At 39.3% G+C, this 19,376-nt stretch overlaps 3 protein-coding genes across 3 annotated transcripts; 1 reads left to right on the plus strand and 2 right to left on the minus strand.

Moving 5' to 3' along the window:
* Positions 1-499: 499 nt before the first annotated feature.
* LOC111201299 lies at positions 500-2,965 on the minus strand. Its single transcript, XM_022692990.2, has one exon. The coding sequence runs from the start codon at positions 1,997-1,999 to the stop codon at positions 854-856; it is 1,146 nt and encodes a 381-aa protein (XP_022548711.2). The 5' UTR covers positions 2,000-2,965; the 3' UTR covers positions 500-853.
* A 103-nt stretch (positions 2,966-3,068) lies between these two features.
* LOC111201418 (zinc finger protein CONSTANS-LIKE 4-like) lies at positions 3,069-4,478 on the minus strand. The gene has a single exon (XM_022693254.2). The coding sequence runs from the start codon at positions 4,188-4,190 to the stop codon at positions 3,645-3,647; it is 546 nt and encodes a 181-aa protein (XP_022548975.1). The 5' UTR covers positions 4,191-4,478; the 3' UTR covers positions 3,069-3,644.
* Positions 4,479-10,624: 6,146 nt separating this feature from the next.
* LOC111201300 (nitrate regulatory gene2 protein-like) lies at positions 10,625-14,925 on the plus strand. The gene has a single exon (XM_022692992.2). The coding sequence runs from the start codon at positions 10,776-10,778 to the stop codon at positions 12,948-12,950; it is 2,175 nt and encodes a 724-aa protein (XP_022548713.1). The 5' UTR covers positions 10,625-10,775; the 3' UTR covers positions 12,951-14,925.
* Positions 14,926-19,376: the final 4,451 nt, after the last annotated feature.

Here is a 19,376-nt window from a genome sequence, read left to right on the forward strand (position 1 = left end):
CCTAAAATGTAGACTGGCCTTTTTCTTAGGAAGGTTAAAGAAGTATACAAATTAGCAAAATTCAAAAGTCTACAAATTATCTACAATTCTTAGCTATAAGGTGTAAATCTAATTAATAACTACGTAGCTACAAATGCTTAGTTTGTTTTTATTTTAGTGCTTTGATACTTTTTGGGTCAAACTAAGGGTCCGAGAAACTACCTTTCAGCCGTTGGATCTCAGTTAATATAAGGGGATATATATATATATATATATCTACGACGTTCCTTATAAACTGATGCTGGTCTTGAAGGAGTTCCTTGGAAGGGACAAGACAAACCAGAACTAGTGATGGATTTAGAAACGTGATGTAGTGTTGTCGTATAATGCCTTTTACAGTGTTGTCGTCCAGATTCGGTAGATAGTGGATAGATTCTTGGTGGAGAATGATATAGCTACGAACAGAGTTGGTATCTTTTTTTTTTTGGAAAAGACAATAGAAGTTGGTCTCTTAGCAGAAGATCATCGCATACGAGACCAAACATAGTACAAGAAAGAAGAGGTGGTTGTAGTAAACACCATTTTTTTTTTAAAAACATGATCATTTAAAACATTGTAAACTACAGAGTAACTTCTTAAAGTCTCTAATCTAACTTACCAAAAATTATAAGATTTGTGTTTATGCCGAACTTAATGAAGCAAATGATATACCTAGCCAAAAAACTTAAGTTGAGATTTCCAGTTAAATTTACAAGAAATACTAAGAACATAAGAAGTGAAAAATAAGTTTAGATCATATAAAATGCTTGCCAAAGATCTCACAGAGTAGCATGTTTACTTGAATGGGCATAAATTATTAAGAGAAGAGAAGACTCTAAACTTGGTCTATATTTTGAGGAGGAATAAAGTAGGGGGCGCCGAATCTAATATTATGAGAAAAGATGGAGGAATCATGCAGACGGATAGCGCCATATTCGTCGACATCAACTATTTGAACGCTGTTTCGATCCAGGCCAGGGAAGGAGCTAGCAGGAATACAGAACGGTTCAGACTTTGAGATATAAATGACGAGATCTCCAATGTCTTGAGTGTAGACAGCGTTTCCTTCTTCGTCTATTTTAAACACCATCAACGCTTTCGTTTTCATTAGGGCAAGTCGCCTGCTGGTCTTTCTGAACCACTTAACCAAGAAAGTCTCGCCGGTGGTTCTTGACTCTACCAAGTGTTCGCTCGTCCAACACAAATCCAGAAGCTCCCGTTTGATCTTTGTGAGCTTGGGAAGATTTTGATACTGCAGCCTCTGAATCTTGGGATTGTTCTTGTGTTTGTTGGGATTCCATGAGCCGATGAGGTTGCCTCCAGACCCCGGAATGCGAAACATGTCATCTTTCTTGGAAAACATGACACGTGAGGAGAAGAAATATGGGTCTTCAATCTTGACGTTGGTCCACTCCGGTTTACTCTGAGCCGGTCTGCAGAAGCTGAGTTGAGGCCCCAAGAACTTGACAGCCACTACACAGTCTTCATCCTCTGGAGAAGATGAGGACATCGACACGTTGGTGATGATTTGGGTTTGGCAATGAGGTAGTGTCACAAGAGGAGGCAGAGGAATGTGTTTCGGGTGTGTATGCGAGGCAGCCGGGTTTAGATCATCTTGGAGACGTAAGATGCCGTCGTCCTTCAAAGTAGCGACCCAGCCATTGCAAGACCCGACCGTTCCCAATTCATCTCTATCCACCAACTCTAGAGGCACCTTCTTTTCCAAATGAGTGAACCAACTCTCAGTATTCTTCTGAAACAAAAGTTTTCCGAGACCCTCTCCACAAGGATTAGCGCGGACGACAAAGCCAGGAGCGGTTTGAAGCAAGGAAGATGAGAAGCCATTTGAGAAGAGAAGAGAGTAAGAGGATCTTCCCACCAAGGAAGGTTTCCCAGGACAGAGCCTCGACAGTCGGCTGAGAAGAAGAGACATGACAAGAATATTCTTATGGAATGGTAAGTTAGTATTAATACAAAACATTTGACCTTGCACTCCAAGTTTTCCATCTCCAAATCATTAACTTCCCGATAACGCTTTTCTGTTTCCAAAGCTAATTATAACTTTGGGCCTCACTGTTTATCATGCATAATAAAAAGGGTCCCGCGTTTTTCTATAATAGTTTCATATATTTATCTATGACATTTTACCTTGATCTAAAAATTCAAACTTTGTCTACAAGTATCTAGTTAGGTTCAAAATTTGTCTACTCGAAGGAGTTGGAACCGATCCGAAGAAACCCGAGCCAAAAAAAACCCCTAATAAATATGACCCAATTTTTTTATATATAGATCTGATCTAATACATGAATATCTAAGAATATGCTTTTATGTGTTTTGTTTTCCCATCTTTTAATTTATGGTTTAGGTGTTATTTTGTTTGTAGTTTTCATTATTATTTTTCTAACATTTCAAATTATATGAAATTTCAAATGTTGAATTTAAAATTCTTTATAAATTTTAGATAAATACGACATATTTCAGCTAATTTTGATAAGGTTCAGATTTTTTTAAAGTTTTAAATACTTTAAAAATCCGGATCCGTTTATACACCCAAAAATTATAGATATTTTACAAGTATTTTAATTATAGATCTGAATTGGTTTAAACTCAAACTCACCTAGATCCGAAAGAAATTAACTCCAGCCCAAAACAAAATGTTCAATTATTTTGTTCAATCCAAATTTAAAACTCGAACCAGTCTGAACCTAAATATCCAAGACTAAGTAAAACCAAAGTTTAGTGAAGATTTAGAGAGCATTGAAATAGAACTTTATCACTTAATTTTTTCATGGATGGAGAAAACGTATATGATAGGCTTGAGCATTGGGTTAGATCCCGGGGATCACTGAAGTTAAAAATATTTAGACCCAAACATGTGACTGGAATTTTTGGTTCGTTTTAGGTATGTTCAAACCGGATCTGAATCAGTTTGGGTAACTAAAATATATACTTGTAAAGAGCACCAAATTTGGGTACATTTTGGTCTGGGTTGGTTTTGAGTTAGTCCGATTTACTCCTCGATATTTTACAAAGGAAATGTTCAGCACAAAACCAGAAAAACCAAAGATTCATAAGAAACTTATAATAAGAAACATAACGCTGTTTTGAAGGCAAAACAAAGCATCAGTGAGTTTATAGATACAAAAATAATAAAAAAACATTCTAAGCAGAACGAATACATTGACTGTCCTAACATGTAAGCAAATTAAGCATGAAAGGAACTAGGAGCATGATTAATGGGAGGTTCTTATGATGGAGTTCTTAGCAGAATATAAGAAACTTTCTCTTATTTTTTAACTAAAAAAGAAAAGAACCGGCTCTTAAATATCCATAAAAGCATGATTAACCCGGATTCTTGGATTTTTAACTCATAATTTAATATTTTTTTTTTGTTTTTTACACTTTTCGGCTTAGAACCATCTCTTATATCTCTTATTTAAGAGACGGTTCTTAGCTTTTCTTGGTTAAAAGCTAAGAAACAGTTTTTAACCGAAGCTAAAAACTCCAAATTTCGGATTAATCATGGTCCAAGAACCCCCATTAAACATACTCTAACTCAACTCACTAAAAGAGATATTGTTGGCAATGAACGGCAAAGATTAATCTAATATGAACTAAGCAGAGAATCAACGGCTGAGATATCTCCTTTTCTTAGCGGTTATTAAAACCAGAGTAGACGATGATGACGTCGATGACGTATCACAGCCATCGAAGCAGTCAAGATCCAGACCCCCTCGCGTTCTTTTAACCACCAGACCTCCATCGCCAGAGACACTTTCCTCTCCGCTGCTAACGGAAGACGATGAACTCATCACCGGAGCCACACCCCCTGGCACCACCTGATTCTCCGCTTCTTCTTCTTCACCTTCCTCACAATCATCATCATCATTATGATTATCATTACTACTAATCTCTTTCTTCAGACTCAGAGTCTTGTTCTTACGAGCTAGACAGGACTCGCATACTGAAACCGTTGGACCGAAACGAAGACCCGAGGCTTTCCAAGGCGTCGGAGATTGACACACGCTGCAAAGAAGACAGCGCGTGTGCTTAGCCACCAGAAAGTTAGCTCCGTGAACCTTTCCGTCGCAGTTCCAGCATAAGCTCGCCTGGTCTGACTCGCAGAACATCCTCGCTACACCGTCACATAGCTCACAGTTCTTCTTCCCCATCTTCAGATTCAGATAGTTGCTTTGCTTCTTTTGAAAAAAAAGTTTTGATCTTTTCTTTTTGTCTCTCTTCTCTTCCCTCTCTTGTTTCTTTGCGCATATGATATAATTTTGTGGCTAGTTTTATGTGATTTAAAGTTCTTTGTGGGTATTTTCGTTCTTTTAAGTTGCAAATAAAAATTTCGATTTTTCACATATATTTTTTTTTTTGTATAGTTAAAAAACTTGGTCCTGAAAAATTTTGTGGCTAGTTTTACCCGTATTTGAAGGACTATTCGTTCAAAACTTGCAAACTTTTGGTGGATAATATTATAGAAACACAAGAGTAATAAGAAGTCCTTCTCTTATTCAATCAATCAAGCAAACTTAATCAAGTTCTCTCAATCACACAATCACACACACGCTTATTTATAAGGCAATCAAAAACCTAATCCTAGTTGATAATCATAAAACATATTATGATCATTATCCAAAACAATTCATAAATCAACTAGGAATCAATAACTTGTTGCTCAAGGTTTCTTCAAGCTAACTTCAACATTCTCCCTCTTAAGCTTGAACTCACTCACATCTTCAACTCCAATCATTCTTCTCATTTCAATGAACTTGATTCTCCCAAGTGGTTTGGTTAATATGTCAGCTCTTTGTTCGTTACCGGGTACATGCTCAACCTCAACCTGTTCATTCTCAACACATTCCCGTATAAAGTGAAACCTCCTATGAATATGCTTACTCCTTCCATGAAACACCGGGTTCCTTGCTAGTTGTATCGCCGACTTATTGTCAACCTTGATCATCACCTTTTGACACTCCTCATTCACAACTTCACTCATCAGTTCTTGTAGCCAGATAGCCTGCTTCGCCGCTTCAGTGGCGGCCATGAACTCCGCTTCACAGCTTGATAAAGCAACAATTTCTTGCTTAGTAGAGCACCAGGTTACGGGGCTAGATCCAAGGTAAAATACATGCCCGGTTGTGCTCTTCCCATCATCTATGTCTACGTTATGTGAACTATCACTAAAACCTTCAAGTTTCACACCTTCTCCTCTTCGAAACCGGAGACCAAGAGTGCATGTTCCACGCAAGTACCTTATTATCTGTTTCAATGCCGCAGCATGAGACTCCTTTGGCTCTTGCATATATCTGCTGAGTACTCCTACACTGAAAGAGAGATCAGGTAGAGTGTGCAATAGATAGCGTAAGCACCCAATGCTCTGCCGATACTCTGTCTCGTCTACGCTCCTCTCGTCGGCTGCTTTGGAGAACTTCGAGTTCATCTCCATAGGAATATGCGTAGAGTTACAGGAAGCCATACCAGTCTCTTCAAGTATCCTTCTTGCATAACGGTCTTGGCTAAGAACGATCTCATCTTCTCTTTGAAGTACTTCAATGCCCAAATAATAGGTTAACATCCCGAGATCACTCATCTCAAATTTAGTAGCCATCTCTTTCTTGAAGATTTCTATCATTTCAAGTGATGATCCGGTAACAAGCAGGTCATCAACATAGACAACTACAACCAAAAGCTCATTGTCCACTTCCTTACGGTATAGAGACGGTTCCTTTGAACAACGGTAGAAGTTAAGCCCTCGCAGTATCTGGTTCAACTTCACGTTCCATGCTCTAGGTGCTTGACGTAGTCCATACAGAGCTTTCTTAAGTTTATAAACTTTATCTTCCTGACCTTTGACGATGAAACCTTGTGGCTGGCTTACATATACTTCTTCTTTCAAGTCTCCGTGGAGGAAGGCGGTTTTAACATCCAGATGATGAATCTTCCACCCTCTTGAAGCAGCCAGTCCAATGATCAAACGTATTGTCTCAATGCGAGCTACTGGTGCGAAGACCTCATCGTAATCTACACCATGCTTCTGGACATATCCCTTAGCCACTAGCCGGGCTTTAAACTTATTTATACTTCCGTCTGCATTACGCTTAACTTTAAAGACCCATTTGAGACCAATAGGCTTCGCTCCTGCAGGTAAATAGACTAGATCCCATGTTTTATTTTTTTTCTATTGAGAAGATCTCGTCTTTGCACGCATCGACCCAAACTTTAAGCTTCTTGGCCTCGTCATAATCCCACGGTTCCTCATTTATAACCATCAGCAGCCGCTCACTTTCAATCTCGGCCAAAAAAACATAATCATCAAGGTGAGAAGGCATTCTCAAAGCCCGTTGTGATCGTCGTAAGGGTTGAGCATTACCTTCTTCTTCAACTTCGTGGTCTTCTTCTTCATCAATACTTGTTTCATTCTCAGCTGGAGCTTCTTCTTCTTCATCAATCTCATTTCTTACACGAACAACAAACTCTCCCGGCTTAGAATGCTCTGCCTGCTCTGTTTTCTCCTCTGTTTCATTCCAATTCCATCTTTTATCCTCGGTGAAGTGTACATCGCGGCTTACTACTATCCGTTTGGTAATTGGATCCAGTAGCCTATAAGCCTTTGACCCAGGTTCAGTTCCCAAGTGTACTAACATCCTTGTTCTATCATCGAGCTTCTTCCTTCCTACAGCTTCAGTTTTCGCATAACATACACAACCAAAGATCTTCAAGTGGCTGATATTTGGTTTTATCAGTCGCAACATCTCGTATGGTGTCTTCCCGTCCAACGACCTTGTAGCTACACGGTTGATCAGGTACGTGGAGTGTCGAACGGCCTCGCCCCACAGGTCGTTTGGTACACTCATGTGCTTTAGGACACTTCTCGTCATCTCCATGAGAGTTCGGTTTCGTCGCTCAACCACTCCGTTCTGTTGGGGTGTGTAAGGTGCAGTCAAGTGTCGTTTTATGCCATTCTTGTCACAGAAGTTACTGAATTCATGAGATGTAAATTCACCTCCCCTATCTGTTCGCAAGACCTTGATCTTGTTCTGTGTTTCTTGTTCGACAAGCTTCTTGAAGCTTTTGAATTTTTCGAATGCTTCGCCTTTTTCTTTCAATAATATGGTCCACATGTAGCGTGTATTGTCATCTATAAGCACAAAAATGTATCGTTTCTGAGCTGGTGTAGGTGGAGAGATTGGACCACACAGATCTCCATGAATAAGATCAAGAGGTTTAGCAGATCGAAACGCCGTTGCTTGTGGGAATGATTTTCTTGCTTGCTTTCCAAGCAAACAGGATACGCAAGTTTCAGTCTTGATGACGGTCTCTGGCAACCCAGTGACTAGCTCTTTTCTCGCCATTAGTTTCAATGTCTCGATGTTGACATGACCGAGACGAGCGTGCCACAAGGTGGATTCAGACGCTGCATTTATCTGAAGGCATTGTATGCGGTCAGCGCTCAAAAATACCTTGTAGAGTCGACTACCCGTTCGTGTAGTCCGCAGCATGAGGTCTCCATACTTATCAAACAATGTTAGTTCATTGTTTTTCATATGAACTTCGCATCCAGCTTCAGTAGCTTGTCCCAAACTAATTATATTGCTCCTAAGCCCCGGGATATAGTACACATTATTTAATATTTTCTTTTCACCACCATCAAACACAAACCGAATAGAACCTTTTCCTCTAATGTCTATTCGCGAGTCATCTCCGAACCTTACTTTACCCGTCACCGTTTCATCAAGCCTCAAGAAGAATGAACGATCGCCACACATATGGTTTGAAGCTCCATTATCAAGGTACCATATCAACTCTGTATCATGATTTGTCTCAAATATAGTAGGATTTATCTTCCTCTCATTAAGGTACACGACTTCATGTACCATTAGTTCGTCAGCATCGTGAGTATCATCATCCTTTCCTTCCATAGCCTCATGTAATTTGAGCTTCTTGTCTGGACAATCGCTCGCATAATGACCTTGTTTATCACAACTGAAGCACGTGATATGAGTTAAGTCTCCACCTCCACCTTGTCGTTGTTTGTAAGCCTCTCTTTGACTCTGAAACGTTGATCCAACACGGCCACGACCTCTACCTCTCCAGTTAGACCTACCTCCTCGGCCACGGCCCCGACCACTATTATAGTTTCCTCCATGGTTTTCTTGACTTGTGTCGCCATACATTAACTTTTCTTGATCATCATGTGTATCTTCTTCTTCTTCTTCAGCGATCCTTTCTTCATATGCTTTCAAACGTCCGACTATATCCTCATAACTCGTGGTGTTAAGATCAAGAACTTGCTCAAGGGAGGCTACCATATGTATATATTTTTTCCTTGGCAAGCTTTTTAGGAATTTCTTTACAAGTTTGGGTTCCTCAATTGTCTCCCCCAAAGAAGCAGCTTTTGACGTGATTTCAGCTAGTTTTCCAACAAATATATCAATTGTGTCATCATTCTTCATCTTGAGTCTATCAAATTCTGCCATTAGGGTTTGCAACCTTGCTTCTTTGACTCTCTCAGCTCCTACATGACGTGCTTGTATTGCTTCCCATACCCCTTTTGATGTATCAATATCTCCGACTTGTAGAATTAGGTTTTCGGGTATGGATTGAAACAAGAATGCTATTGCCATGTTATTTTTCTTTTCATCTTTCGATCCAGGATCAATTGTTTCCCATACTTCACAGACTTTAAGCGCTATCTTCATTCTCATGGACCAGACAGTGTAGTTTGAAGAAGTTAACATCGGAAACTTGACAGTGGCTGGGCCGGTGTCTTTGTTTTTGACGATCGCTTCTTTTATGTCGGCCATGGTTACAGTTTCTTAATTAGTTTGTGTGGCTCTGATACCAAATATAGAAACACAAGAGTAATAAGAAGTCCTTCTCTTATTCAATCAATCAAGCAAACTTAATCAAGTTCTCTCAATCACACAATCACACACACGCTTTGTCTAAAGACTAAAGCTTATTTATAAGGCAATCAAAAACCTAATCCTAGTTGATAATCATAAAACATATTATGATCATTATCCAAAACAATTCATAAATCAACTAGGAATCAATAACTTGTTGCTCAAGGTTTCTTCAAGCTAACTTCAACAAATATTGTAAGATTTTTGAAATTATTTAACTTCTGCGGCTGATCATTATTCTCGAGTTTCTTAAATTCAGGAGAGATGAGATGATAGTTTAATTTAATTCTTAATAATAATGCAAATTAGTATTTTAAGTAATTTGTTTTTCTTTTTAATATACTTGGTCCTGAAAGTCTTAAACCATGTACCGGTACATGGCCCTATCTATGGGCGCCACTTGACGTGTCGACATATGTTTTCTTTTTTTGCTAAAAGACATATGTTTTCTTCAAGAGATATTTTTGCGTATGAATTGTCGTGGGTGAGGTGGCGAGATTACAGCCCCGCAAGGAGGAGCAAGATTCCAACATACCCTACGTGAACGAATCAGGTTCTCAAATAGAAACGTGATGTCACCTGGGATTTGTCCGGACCATGTTATACGTAAATTGGTTTACGTCGGAAATGTTAAAGCATTGCATACCACTCATGAGTCTCCTCTATATAAAGAGACTTCAATAGTAAAATTTGTTTCTCAAGATGAATAGCAGAGTTTTCTCTGATGTAACCAACTTTTTTTATCTCGTTTTTATCTGATTGTAACGATGTATTGATTTTTTTAAAGTTCTTAAGGAAAACTCTTAATTAAATAAGCGAAACTACATCCAGAGCTGGAATAGAGTGTGATATTTCTCTTTCACAATCGCATTAGAATCTAGGATAACTTTAATAGGTGACGACAATCTCATAGTTCTGGCAGTCTTGACATCAACGAGAACAACAAACCCTTTTTTGTATTTCTTTCTGAGTGACTGTTTTTCGAAGAGTGGTTGAGCTAGTTGGCTCCAATGTTTCTATGAGTAAGTAAGAACTCATAAATATACCATGGTTACTATGAGAGTGTTTCTTCAAGAGGTATTTTGTTACTATAATAATTTGGAATCGGAATATCTGTAAGTTTGTGCCATCATAAATCGTATTCTACATACAACCAAATTCTGGTGATGATCTCTTGCCAAGAGGTCTTCTACAATTATATGAAATGATGAATATGCAAGCTTTGGTACGGTTAAAAGAAATTAAGCTTTGGCCCGGTTTAAGAACGTCCCTTCGGATAAACTTGAGTTGTGTTATTGGCAGAACCACATAGCAGTGACAACATTGCCATATTGAAAAAATAGTATGTGCTGTAAAATCAACAACTAAAATACAATCGTAAAAATGCAACTCTTGGATATACAAAATGTATATAACTTTGGGAAGAAAAAAAATAACCATACCCTATATAAATATGGATTGTTAAGAAAAATGGAAACAAAATTATTAATATATATATTGATTTTTGACATTTTGTATTTTCTTATTTACGGTGAGATTATTTTCTTTAATTGTTTGGAATTTCCTTTCTTCTTTTCCCTTTTTCTAAATATTATTAGAAACGTTATCAAAAGAAATTAAACAACGGTGTACATGTTAATAGATCTTAAATATTAATTCACATATTCCACTAGAAAATAGCATTATTTCCAAATTAGGGTTCATCGAACGTTACATCTGCCAAAAGAGGGCTTTAAACTTTTTCATTGATGTCGGCAGAAGGGCACAAGAACTCAATCAATACATTGAAGATCAGTAGGTAAACCGATAAAATCGAATTAGGGTTTATCTGTTTTGTGAGATTCGATGGGTATCGTTGCTTCCAAGGCAGATCACAACACTCCTTTGCTGAATCTGTGTAGAGAGAGGAAGGAACTGATCAGAGCAGCTAGAGATGCTCGTTACCACTTAGCTAAATCTCATCTTCTTTACTTTCAATCTCTTTTGGATTTCACTAACGCTCTTAATCAGTTTGTGCACAAGGACTTGATCGTGATTCCATATTCGGATGACGATTCGTCTAGCGGATTGGAGTGTTCTGGTTCATCAGATTCAGATTCGGAGTCTGATTCAGACTCTAACTCTCATTGTTTAGCATGTGATGAATCTCAAGCAGTTCCGTTGAGCAAGGATGATGATCAAAACCCGCAAAAACCCTCGTCTGGAGAGCAGGCTTGCGGCTCAAGTAACAATGTTCATGTAGAGAAGTCAAGTGAAGGTGTAGGGTTTGTGGAGAAAGTGCCCGTGATAGCTCCGGTTAAATGTGAGAAGAGAGTTTTGGAGACTTTTCCTTCTAGTAACCAGCAGAACAGTTTCCATGGTCACGATCCATTCGGTTTGTACGATTTCTTGGCTAACACGGAGCTGGTTTATACTGAACCGGATCAGAGATATGAGACTGAGAGTGATGTATGGAGAGAGATTAGGGAGAGAGAAGGGATCCCTGATTTGGAATCTGATAGTGATCACAGCAGTCTTGTAAGGAAGAATCAAAGGAAGAAGAATGTTCAAGAGAGCTCTTCAACGGCTAAAGACAAGAGGGAAGTGAATATTAGTGATGAAGAAAACTCTTCAACTGCTAACGTTGTAGGTGAAGTTGATAAGAGTGATACTGAAGCAAACACTAGTAATGGCAAGGCTGATGATGTCGATGAAACGTGCACGCAAGAGAAGCAAATAAGTCCAGAGACTGTTACTGAAGTGACAAGATCAGATGAGGAGCTTAGTGATGAAGCATATGAGTCTAGTTCTTCTTCTTTTTGTTCAGGTTCGGGTCATAGTGATCTTAGGAACGTAGTAGAAAAGATCAATAGTATAAGCAAGAAAGCTGCGAGTAACAGTGAAGTCTCTGATCTGCTTGAAGTGAGTAAAGTCATTCCTCATCAACCATTAGGATCCCAATTCAAGGAACTTGCTTCAAGGTTACTCGGTAGTTCCAAGAGTTCGACTCGTGCTTTGCTCTTAAGACGTGGCTTGCCCCAAGATAACCTCGCCGTTTCGCTTTCCATGACACTAGAGAAGCTTTACGTGTGGGAAAAGAAACTTCACGCAGAAGTTACAGCCGAAGAAAAGCTTAGGGTTTTGTACGAGAAAGGGTACAGTTTTCTAAAGAGCCTCGATCAAAACGGAGCAGAGGCCAGCGAGATTTACGAGGCCGAAGCTGAGGTTAAGCTTCATTTATCCAAGGTTAATGTTTCGGTTCGAGCGGTTGAGACAGTTTCAATGAGGATTCATAAGATAAGAGACGGAGAGCTTTCGCTTCAGGTGAATAAGACCATCAATGTGTTCAAAGAGATGTGGAGACTCTTGGCGAAATGTCACCATAAGCAGTTTCGAGCGATCACGAGAAGCAAGTCTTGCCTTCACGTGGTTGAGAAAGGATCTAGGAAAGTGACGCAGAAGGTCGAAGAACAGATGAGAAGATTTAAAGAGTCTTTGAGAAGCTACATTGATGCACACAGAGGTTTCGTTAGGTTCTTAAACGAGTGGCTTAACCGAAACATCATGGAGGAGGACGACCAAACAAAGACAGACGCTCCTGATATATTTAGGGTATGTAGCGAGTGGCTAAGAGAGATTGTGAATGTGGATGAAGTCAAAGTGTTGAGTGCTGTTGAAGAAATGGAGTTGAGGTTTCGAGGTTTAGGGTTTAAGCAATTAGAGGAGGAGAAACAGAGGTTGAGAACCGAGAGGTTGTGTAAGGAGCTGGAAACGAAGACTAAGGAAGTGGAGGAGAGCTGGGGAGCGCAGGCTGAGGAGGTGATGGGACCGGAACTGCTGTCGTTGAGAGAGAGTGCGACTCACGAAACAGAAAAGCATGAGGGATTGATCAGAGAGATTAACGACGCCGTGTCAATGTCTTTGCAAGAGTGTTTGGTTCATGTCTTTGAGGCCTTGGAGGGTTTTTGTTTTGGTAATTTTAAGGCATATCAGAACATTAGAATCGTTTCGACAGAAACAGAAACTCTGTTATTGTGTTAACCATAGAAACAAATATGTAAATAAAGAAAATAAATAATTTTTCATGCGATGTTGTATCAAACTCAGACTTACTTTATAAATCGAATCTATATAGTAATGTCAAACTGTAAACCGACGTCAAGAGATTGTTCCCTCGACAATTCTCCAACACTCAAAATAAAGATGATTTTTGTTAATTTCTAGTATGTATGGTTGTATCACAACATAATCCCATCATAACAGCCATATGTCAAGTCAGTAATATTTTGAATGTCTTAAGTGCTGGAAATATAATAAATTTGATTTTTTTAAATATGTGTTGGGTGGGTCCTGAAAGATTTGAACAAAAAGTATTGATTGATTTAGATCTTGATCTTGTTGGTCGAATTATATAATCTAACTAAAATTAATTAATTGACCGAGTCAGTATCAAGATTCAGCGTTCTTTCTACGAACCCGGTTCATTCATGCATTCAATATTTTTTATAATGAAGACTTCAACCATTATTGGGATGAAATGTTGAGTAAATTATTGAGGGCAATAACAAAGATAAAAGGCATGCAATAGAACGGGCAGACCAAGTGGAATATTCTGCACACCATACTTAACTTCCAATCAAGAGGTTAAACATAGTAATGTCTTACAATAAGCGACAAAAAATGTGGATTAATAATTTATAATCGCACACAAATAAATATAAAATTCTCCACTAGAAGTCACTAGGGACCTGTGATGTGAACGTGTTATTTTCTAGACTTTTCTCACCTACCTACATCGGCGAAAAACAACTCATAATATTAGTATCTCAATTGCTGCTTTTCTTTTTTTTGAGCAACTCTATCTCAATTGCTGTATGTTAACTTAATATGCTGTTATGGTGAAGGTGTTGTTTCTGATGAAAATTATCAATCAAATGAGGAGAATTAATAAACGGAGGGCAAATCGGCTAGGAAAAACAAGTGGTAAAGTTGATTTTGGTATATGGATATACTTTTAGCTTATTAAAATTTTAGATATACAATTTTTTTTTGAATAAGCATCTTAACCGAACTTTTTTTTTTTTTTTTTTGACATCGAAAGTTCCATATTTTATTAAATAGCAACCAAGAGGTTGGCCTCAGGAGCCATCCAGCTTGGCAGCTGAGAGTCTACATGGGAAAAAGCAAAACCTCGAGAACGAGCTCTTTTTGCAAGGCTATCGGCTCGGAGATTTAGGGAACGAGGAATAAAAGATATAGAGCAAGAAACAAGCATAGAACGAATATGATGAAACTCATCAAATTTAGCCAACAAAGATGGCCAGTTGTCTTCTTCGTCTTCTTCAATGAGATGGACCAATTGTAGGCAGTCCGTCTCGAAAGTCATCGCTAGATGGTCTAACTGGATAGAGGATTTCATGGCCCACAGCAGAGTTTGGAACTCTGCGTGTAGGGGGGTTAAGACTCGGTTACTAGAGAATGAACCGTAAGTCGTTGCCCCATCCTCTGTTAGCAGGACCATTCCTCCACCAAAGAGGGGATCGTCTTTATGCCAGGAGGCATCCGTCGAGCACACATGCCCGCGTGGTGGAGGAGTAGCATCAGGGGGGGGGAGTTCCAACAGCACCGTCGTCATCATGGGCCTTGTCTACTAAGTGAGCTAAGCGCCAAGTTTCAGCTTCGGATTGGGCTAGTTGTAGGGTGTCCAGCGGAGGTGTGTCCTTACCGTTGAAAGCTTTGTCGTTTCGAGCCTTCCAAATGTACCATATGATCCATGGAGCTGTGGCGAGAAGAATCTCCGGGATGCCGAAATCTCTCGCACGCCACAGTATATGGTCTAGGTTGCTGTAAATTGAGGAGCACGGGAATAGGCCCGGAGAGCGTGGTATGTTCGCTAGGGCCCAGATTTGGATGGAGGGAGGGCATTCAAAGAGGAGGTGATTACTTGTCTCCTCTTCCGCGCCACATCTTGGGCAGGTCCTATCGTTACCACAGTGTCGATTAGCGAGCGAGTTACAGACCGGGATGCAGTTGGAGAGCGCCTGCCAGATAAAATGTTGGATCTTTTTTGTAGTTTTGAGCTTCCAAACTTTAGCTTTTAAGGCGGTCGTGCTGGGCTCTCGCACCTGATCAGCCTCCAAAGTTTCTATTTCTTCCATGGCTAAGGCATAGCCAGACTTGACCGAGTAGGCACCCGATTTGGTGTGGTTCCAGCAATAGTTATTTAAAGGAGGTGATCGCGACGGTCGGAGGCTGGTAATGAGGGGTATGTCTGCCGGGATCACCAGTTTAAGGAGTAGGTCTCGCTTCCAGTTTCGTGAAACTGGGTCGATCAAATCACTTACGCGAAGTGCCGGATTAAAAGACGGGCCGCAGGTGATAGAACCAAAATAAGGATCACTCTTTCGGTAAGGTTGATATGAACTCAGATCCGAGAGGATTGAGAACTGATGGTATGAACGGTGACACTAAGGGTTGCGGAATAGCCCAAAGATACTACCAGACTTCGATCGTTGCCGGATGTGACGCACCGGTCCAACAAAAGAAGGATCGAAACTTGGAGATAACCTCACCAAGAAACTAAGAAATGTTCTAACAAAGAACAAAGAGAGTAAAAACTCAAAAGAATGAAAGCAAAACGAAATTATTTTATTCAGATCTGATGGTTACATTATATAGAAGTTCTAGTCAAAAGACTTAAAGAAAAATGTGGGAAATCTAAACATAGAAAATGATAAAATTGACCAGATCTGGTCAAGGCACGAAATCACACTTTGACTAGCGAAAACCCCTTCAAATTCCGTCCAGGTTCATTGCTTTCTGAAGCATGTCCTGCGGACTGGGCCAGTACACAAGCAGGACAGTCCAAAGTAGCCAGTTTTGAAGTGTCACGGCCTATCTTGAGTTCCACTCGTCCGAATCCAAATCTGTCTCGACCATTGCTCTTAAAATGCCAATCAGTACGGGAAATACGAGCTCCAGTTCGGTGAATTCGATCGTCTGGACATGGGTATTGATGAAGCCTCAAACTGGACATCCGGGCGGTACATGTGGTACTGTCCAGAAATGTATAGCAATGACCTAACTCAGGATCCGTGCGTCCGAATGCGATTCCGTCTCGACTGTTCTTCATCAAATGGAAAACAGGACGTTGAAGACAAAGTCCAGTACAGTGAAATCGATCATCTGGCCATGGTTCCAGCCAAAGCTCACATCCGGATGCATGTGGGACAGTCCGGTCAGTCTGGCCAGTATGGTGAAAATCATGAACCTCGGTTGAAAACTTCAGAACGTCCTGAACTTCATGCTGGTTCGGCTCCATGTACTGATCCGTGGACCGCGGTCTATCATTCCCTCTTTCTTCAAAAGGATTTGTCCTCAAATCCAAAGTACCTATATCAAAAAGAGATGAATCAGATACAAAGGAATTAAAATTCATGGAAAATTCAGGGAATGAAAAATATGGACAGAAACTTCCTTGGAGTTTTGAATTCATTTTCATCAAGGAATTCCAAGTACTTTGGCGTCCATTGGTGCTTGCTCTGCTTATAAACTGATCATGCTTATCCTGTTTATTCAAAGCAACTAGAGAAACCACATCAAATCTGCCAAAGAAATAATCAAAGGGTTTCTCTATCCTTAAGACATCAAAATCAGGATCCAAGCCCTTAGGATAATCATCAAGGACGTGTGCAAGCATTAAGCAAGTAAGCTGGTTGCCAAAAATCGATTTATCAATCTCAAAATCAGGCCAAAGTGAGAAACTGTTATGGAAAGAAAGAGACAATGCCAAATTTGAAAAATTATCATCATGAACGAAATCAAAAGAATTCTTTGGCCTAAGAAATTTTAGTTCATGCTCTTTCCTGCACCAAATCTCTTTCAAAGCACAGCTCAATGAAATCAATTCATGAAAAGGTTTGAGCAAAACGTTTTTCAACCAAGTAAGAATATGTTTTCTTTTTGAAATTCTCGGTTTCAAAACATTTTCATGAAGAGTAGAGGCAATCAACTCATGATCCTTACAGTGCTTTTGGTTTAGACAGGAGAATGACTGAGGAAACACCTTTGGTTCATGGAGGATCGGTTTTGGCTCAGGCCGATTCTTTCTGGGGCATGAATCTCCTTTAGAAATCTGGTACTCGCGGATAGATGGACTGAAGAACCTCCGGTTTGGAAAATTCATAACTTCTTCATCCGTGAAGTTTTTCATGCGATTCCAAGCCTCGGTGAATCCTTGATGAGTTGGCTTTCTTGTTAAATTGGATTCAAGACAAAAGACCTTCGGACTGTTGAGATATCCTTCTTGGACTGAACCTCTGTCGCTGGCACCAAGGTAGCCGGTTTGAACAACAAAGCTTCTCCAAATCTGAGGTTGTTGGGCACGGCCAATACTTTCATTCAGAGGCTGAACCTGTCTTTCCTGGATACTCAAAACAAACACTAAAAGTCCAGGATCAAATGTGCAAGATAAATATTTGTTCAAATCACAAATCAAGATATCTTTTCCAAGAACAAATTGCACATTTTTCAGCCTTTCAAGGTGCTCATCAAAGTAAATATTACAGACAAGAATTTTATCAAGATATGCAACAACAGTATTCATTTTCAAAATGGGCATATCCTTCCCAACATCTGAACACACAAGCTTAAGTTCAGTTTGAGAATCATTTATCAAAAGTTCAAGGCATTTCTCAAAGAATGTGTTGTAAACCAAAATATCATCAGAACTCAAGACAACACCATTATCACGAAATGATCTCAGAAAATGCCAAGTATTATCAGTTTCAAAACTCAAGAGATCAGGCTGCAAAACAGAACCACAAAATTCAAGATCACGAAAATCATTTTCAGTTTCAAGTGATTTCTGTTCCAGCAACTTCTGAATCAAAATTTCGTCCAAGGCATAAGAGGATGCAAACAATTCATCAGTGATCAGTACATGTCTAGAAGAACTCAGATCAAAGCTATTTCTTTTGCAAACTAACGAATCAAGAGATTTTTCAGCACAAAAATCAGTTTGTTGCAAATCAAGATCAAATGGCCTTCCAAGAAGATGAAAACCTTTGTTATGTTCCAAGAACTGATCAAAGCTCAAAATAATTCCAGAAGTGATGCCATTGACATTTTGAAAACGTGATTGATCAAGACATTTATCAGGTTCAAAGATTTTTAAAGAATTTATCATGTTATCTAAAACAGATTTCGAAACACAAAAATCTTTCATCTTGTCAAGACCAAAACGAATTATATCATCAGTACTGACTTTCTCAAACATGTCAGGCAGAGAATTAAGAGAAGAAGGTTCCTCACAGTGCTCTTGAAGATCAGGAGGTAAAGGGGCAGGAGTTGTGCCGGGATCAAAGCATAGATAATTCTCCATAGCAATGGATGTGATGCTTGTTGCTTCTTCATCAAAGACTGGACCAGGTTCGTCCTCCTCATCAAAGATAGGACCTAGATCACCATCCAAACATATCCTAGTGTGAAGACATGGGCACTGATGTGGAAAATCCAATGGCTCTTCCTCAAAAACCTGTGGAGACAAAACAAGACTACTCGGAAGCTCCGGTTGCAAAACAGTTAGTTCTACAATAGCTTGTTCATTATCAAGATTAAACTCAGTTTCAAGAGAAGGAAGATCACAATCTTTTTCACAAAACATCAAGCTTTCAATTAGCTCTTCATCAGATTCATCAAAAATGGGTAGAGAATCTGAAAAATCTTTAAGTTCTTCAAAATGGTTTTCAGATTTACCTTGGGCTTTCTTACTGATGAACAAGGATGGCTCAGCTACTGGGGCACGTGTGGATGTGCTCTTCTTTTGGCTCTTGCTGATATCCTTGAGGGCTTTCATCATTCCCTTCTCAAAATTGTCACATATCTCTTGGACATCAAACTGAAGGAATCGCCTCTTTGGATCAGCTTCACCTTGAGACGATTTGAAAGGTTCATTGCTCCTCCTGTTTGGCCTATCATGCACACTAACAAACTCATCAAAATTATTCAAAGAATATTTAAAAGGAGTTTGAGAGTTAGAATTTCGTTGAGGCTTCTCCTTGTTACTTTTCCTTTGCAAACCAAACATCATAAACCTGAAAAATCTCAACACAAAAGTTAGGAAATAAAACCTCACACTCTCAAGTGTTTAATCTCACCCACTCAAGTGTTTCTCTCAGATTTAGGTGATCACACACAAGTTTCTACTCAATGTTCTAAGAGAACAAATCAAAGAATCCCAATGGGCAAATCCAAGCAAACAAGGGATTTTTCTCAAGATAGAAAGATAAGAGATTTTTTTTTTTTTTTTTTGAAATCCGTTTTAACCACCTCAAAGGCTGGATTTCTCCTCAGCCAGCAGGCTTTCTCTTCCACCACCAATCCACAAAACAAACTTTTAACTTTTTCTATTTTTTTTTTTTGAATCAAATCGTAAATCTTTTTTTTTTTTTTATATATGGATGGTAA

The sequence above is a fragment of the Brassica napus genome, chromosome A10 (genome assembly GCF_020379485.1).
Source record: "Brassica napus cultivar Da-Ae chromosome A10, Da-Ae, whole genome shotgun sequence".
Taxonomy (NCBI): domain Eukaryota; kingdom Viridiplantae; phylum Streptophyta; class Magnoliopsida; order Brassicales; family Brassicaceae; genus Brassica; species Brassica napus.

What these genes read in the sequence shown, in the direction of transcription:
- LOC111201299 (XM_022692990.2), bottom strand. Translation starts at nt 1,999, where the DNA reads ATGTTTTGTATTAATACTAACTTACCATTCCATAAGAATATTCTTGTC.
- LOC111201418 (XM_022693254.2), bottom strand. Translation starts at nt 4,190, where the DNA reads ATGGGGAAGAAGAACTGTGAGCTATGTGACGGTGTAGCGAGGATGTTC.
- LOC111201300 (XM_022692992.2), top strand. Translation starts at nt 10,776, where the DNA reads ATGGGTATCGTTGCTTCCAAGGCAGATCACAACACTCCTTTGCTGAAT.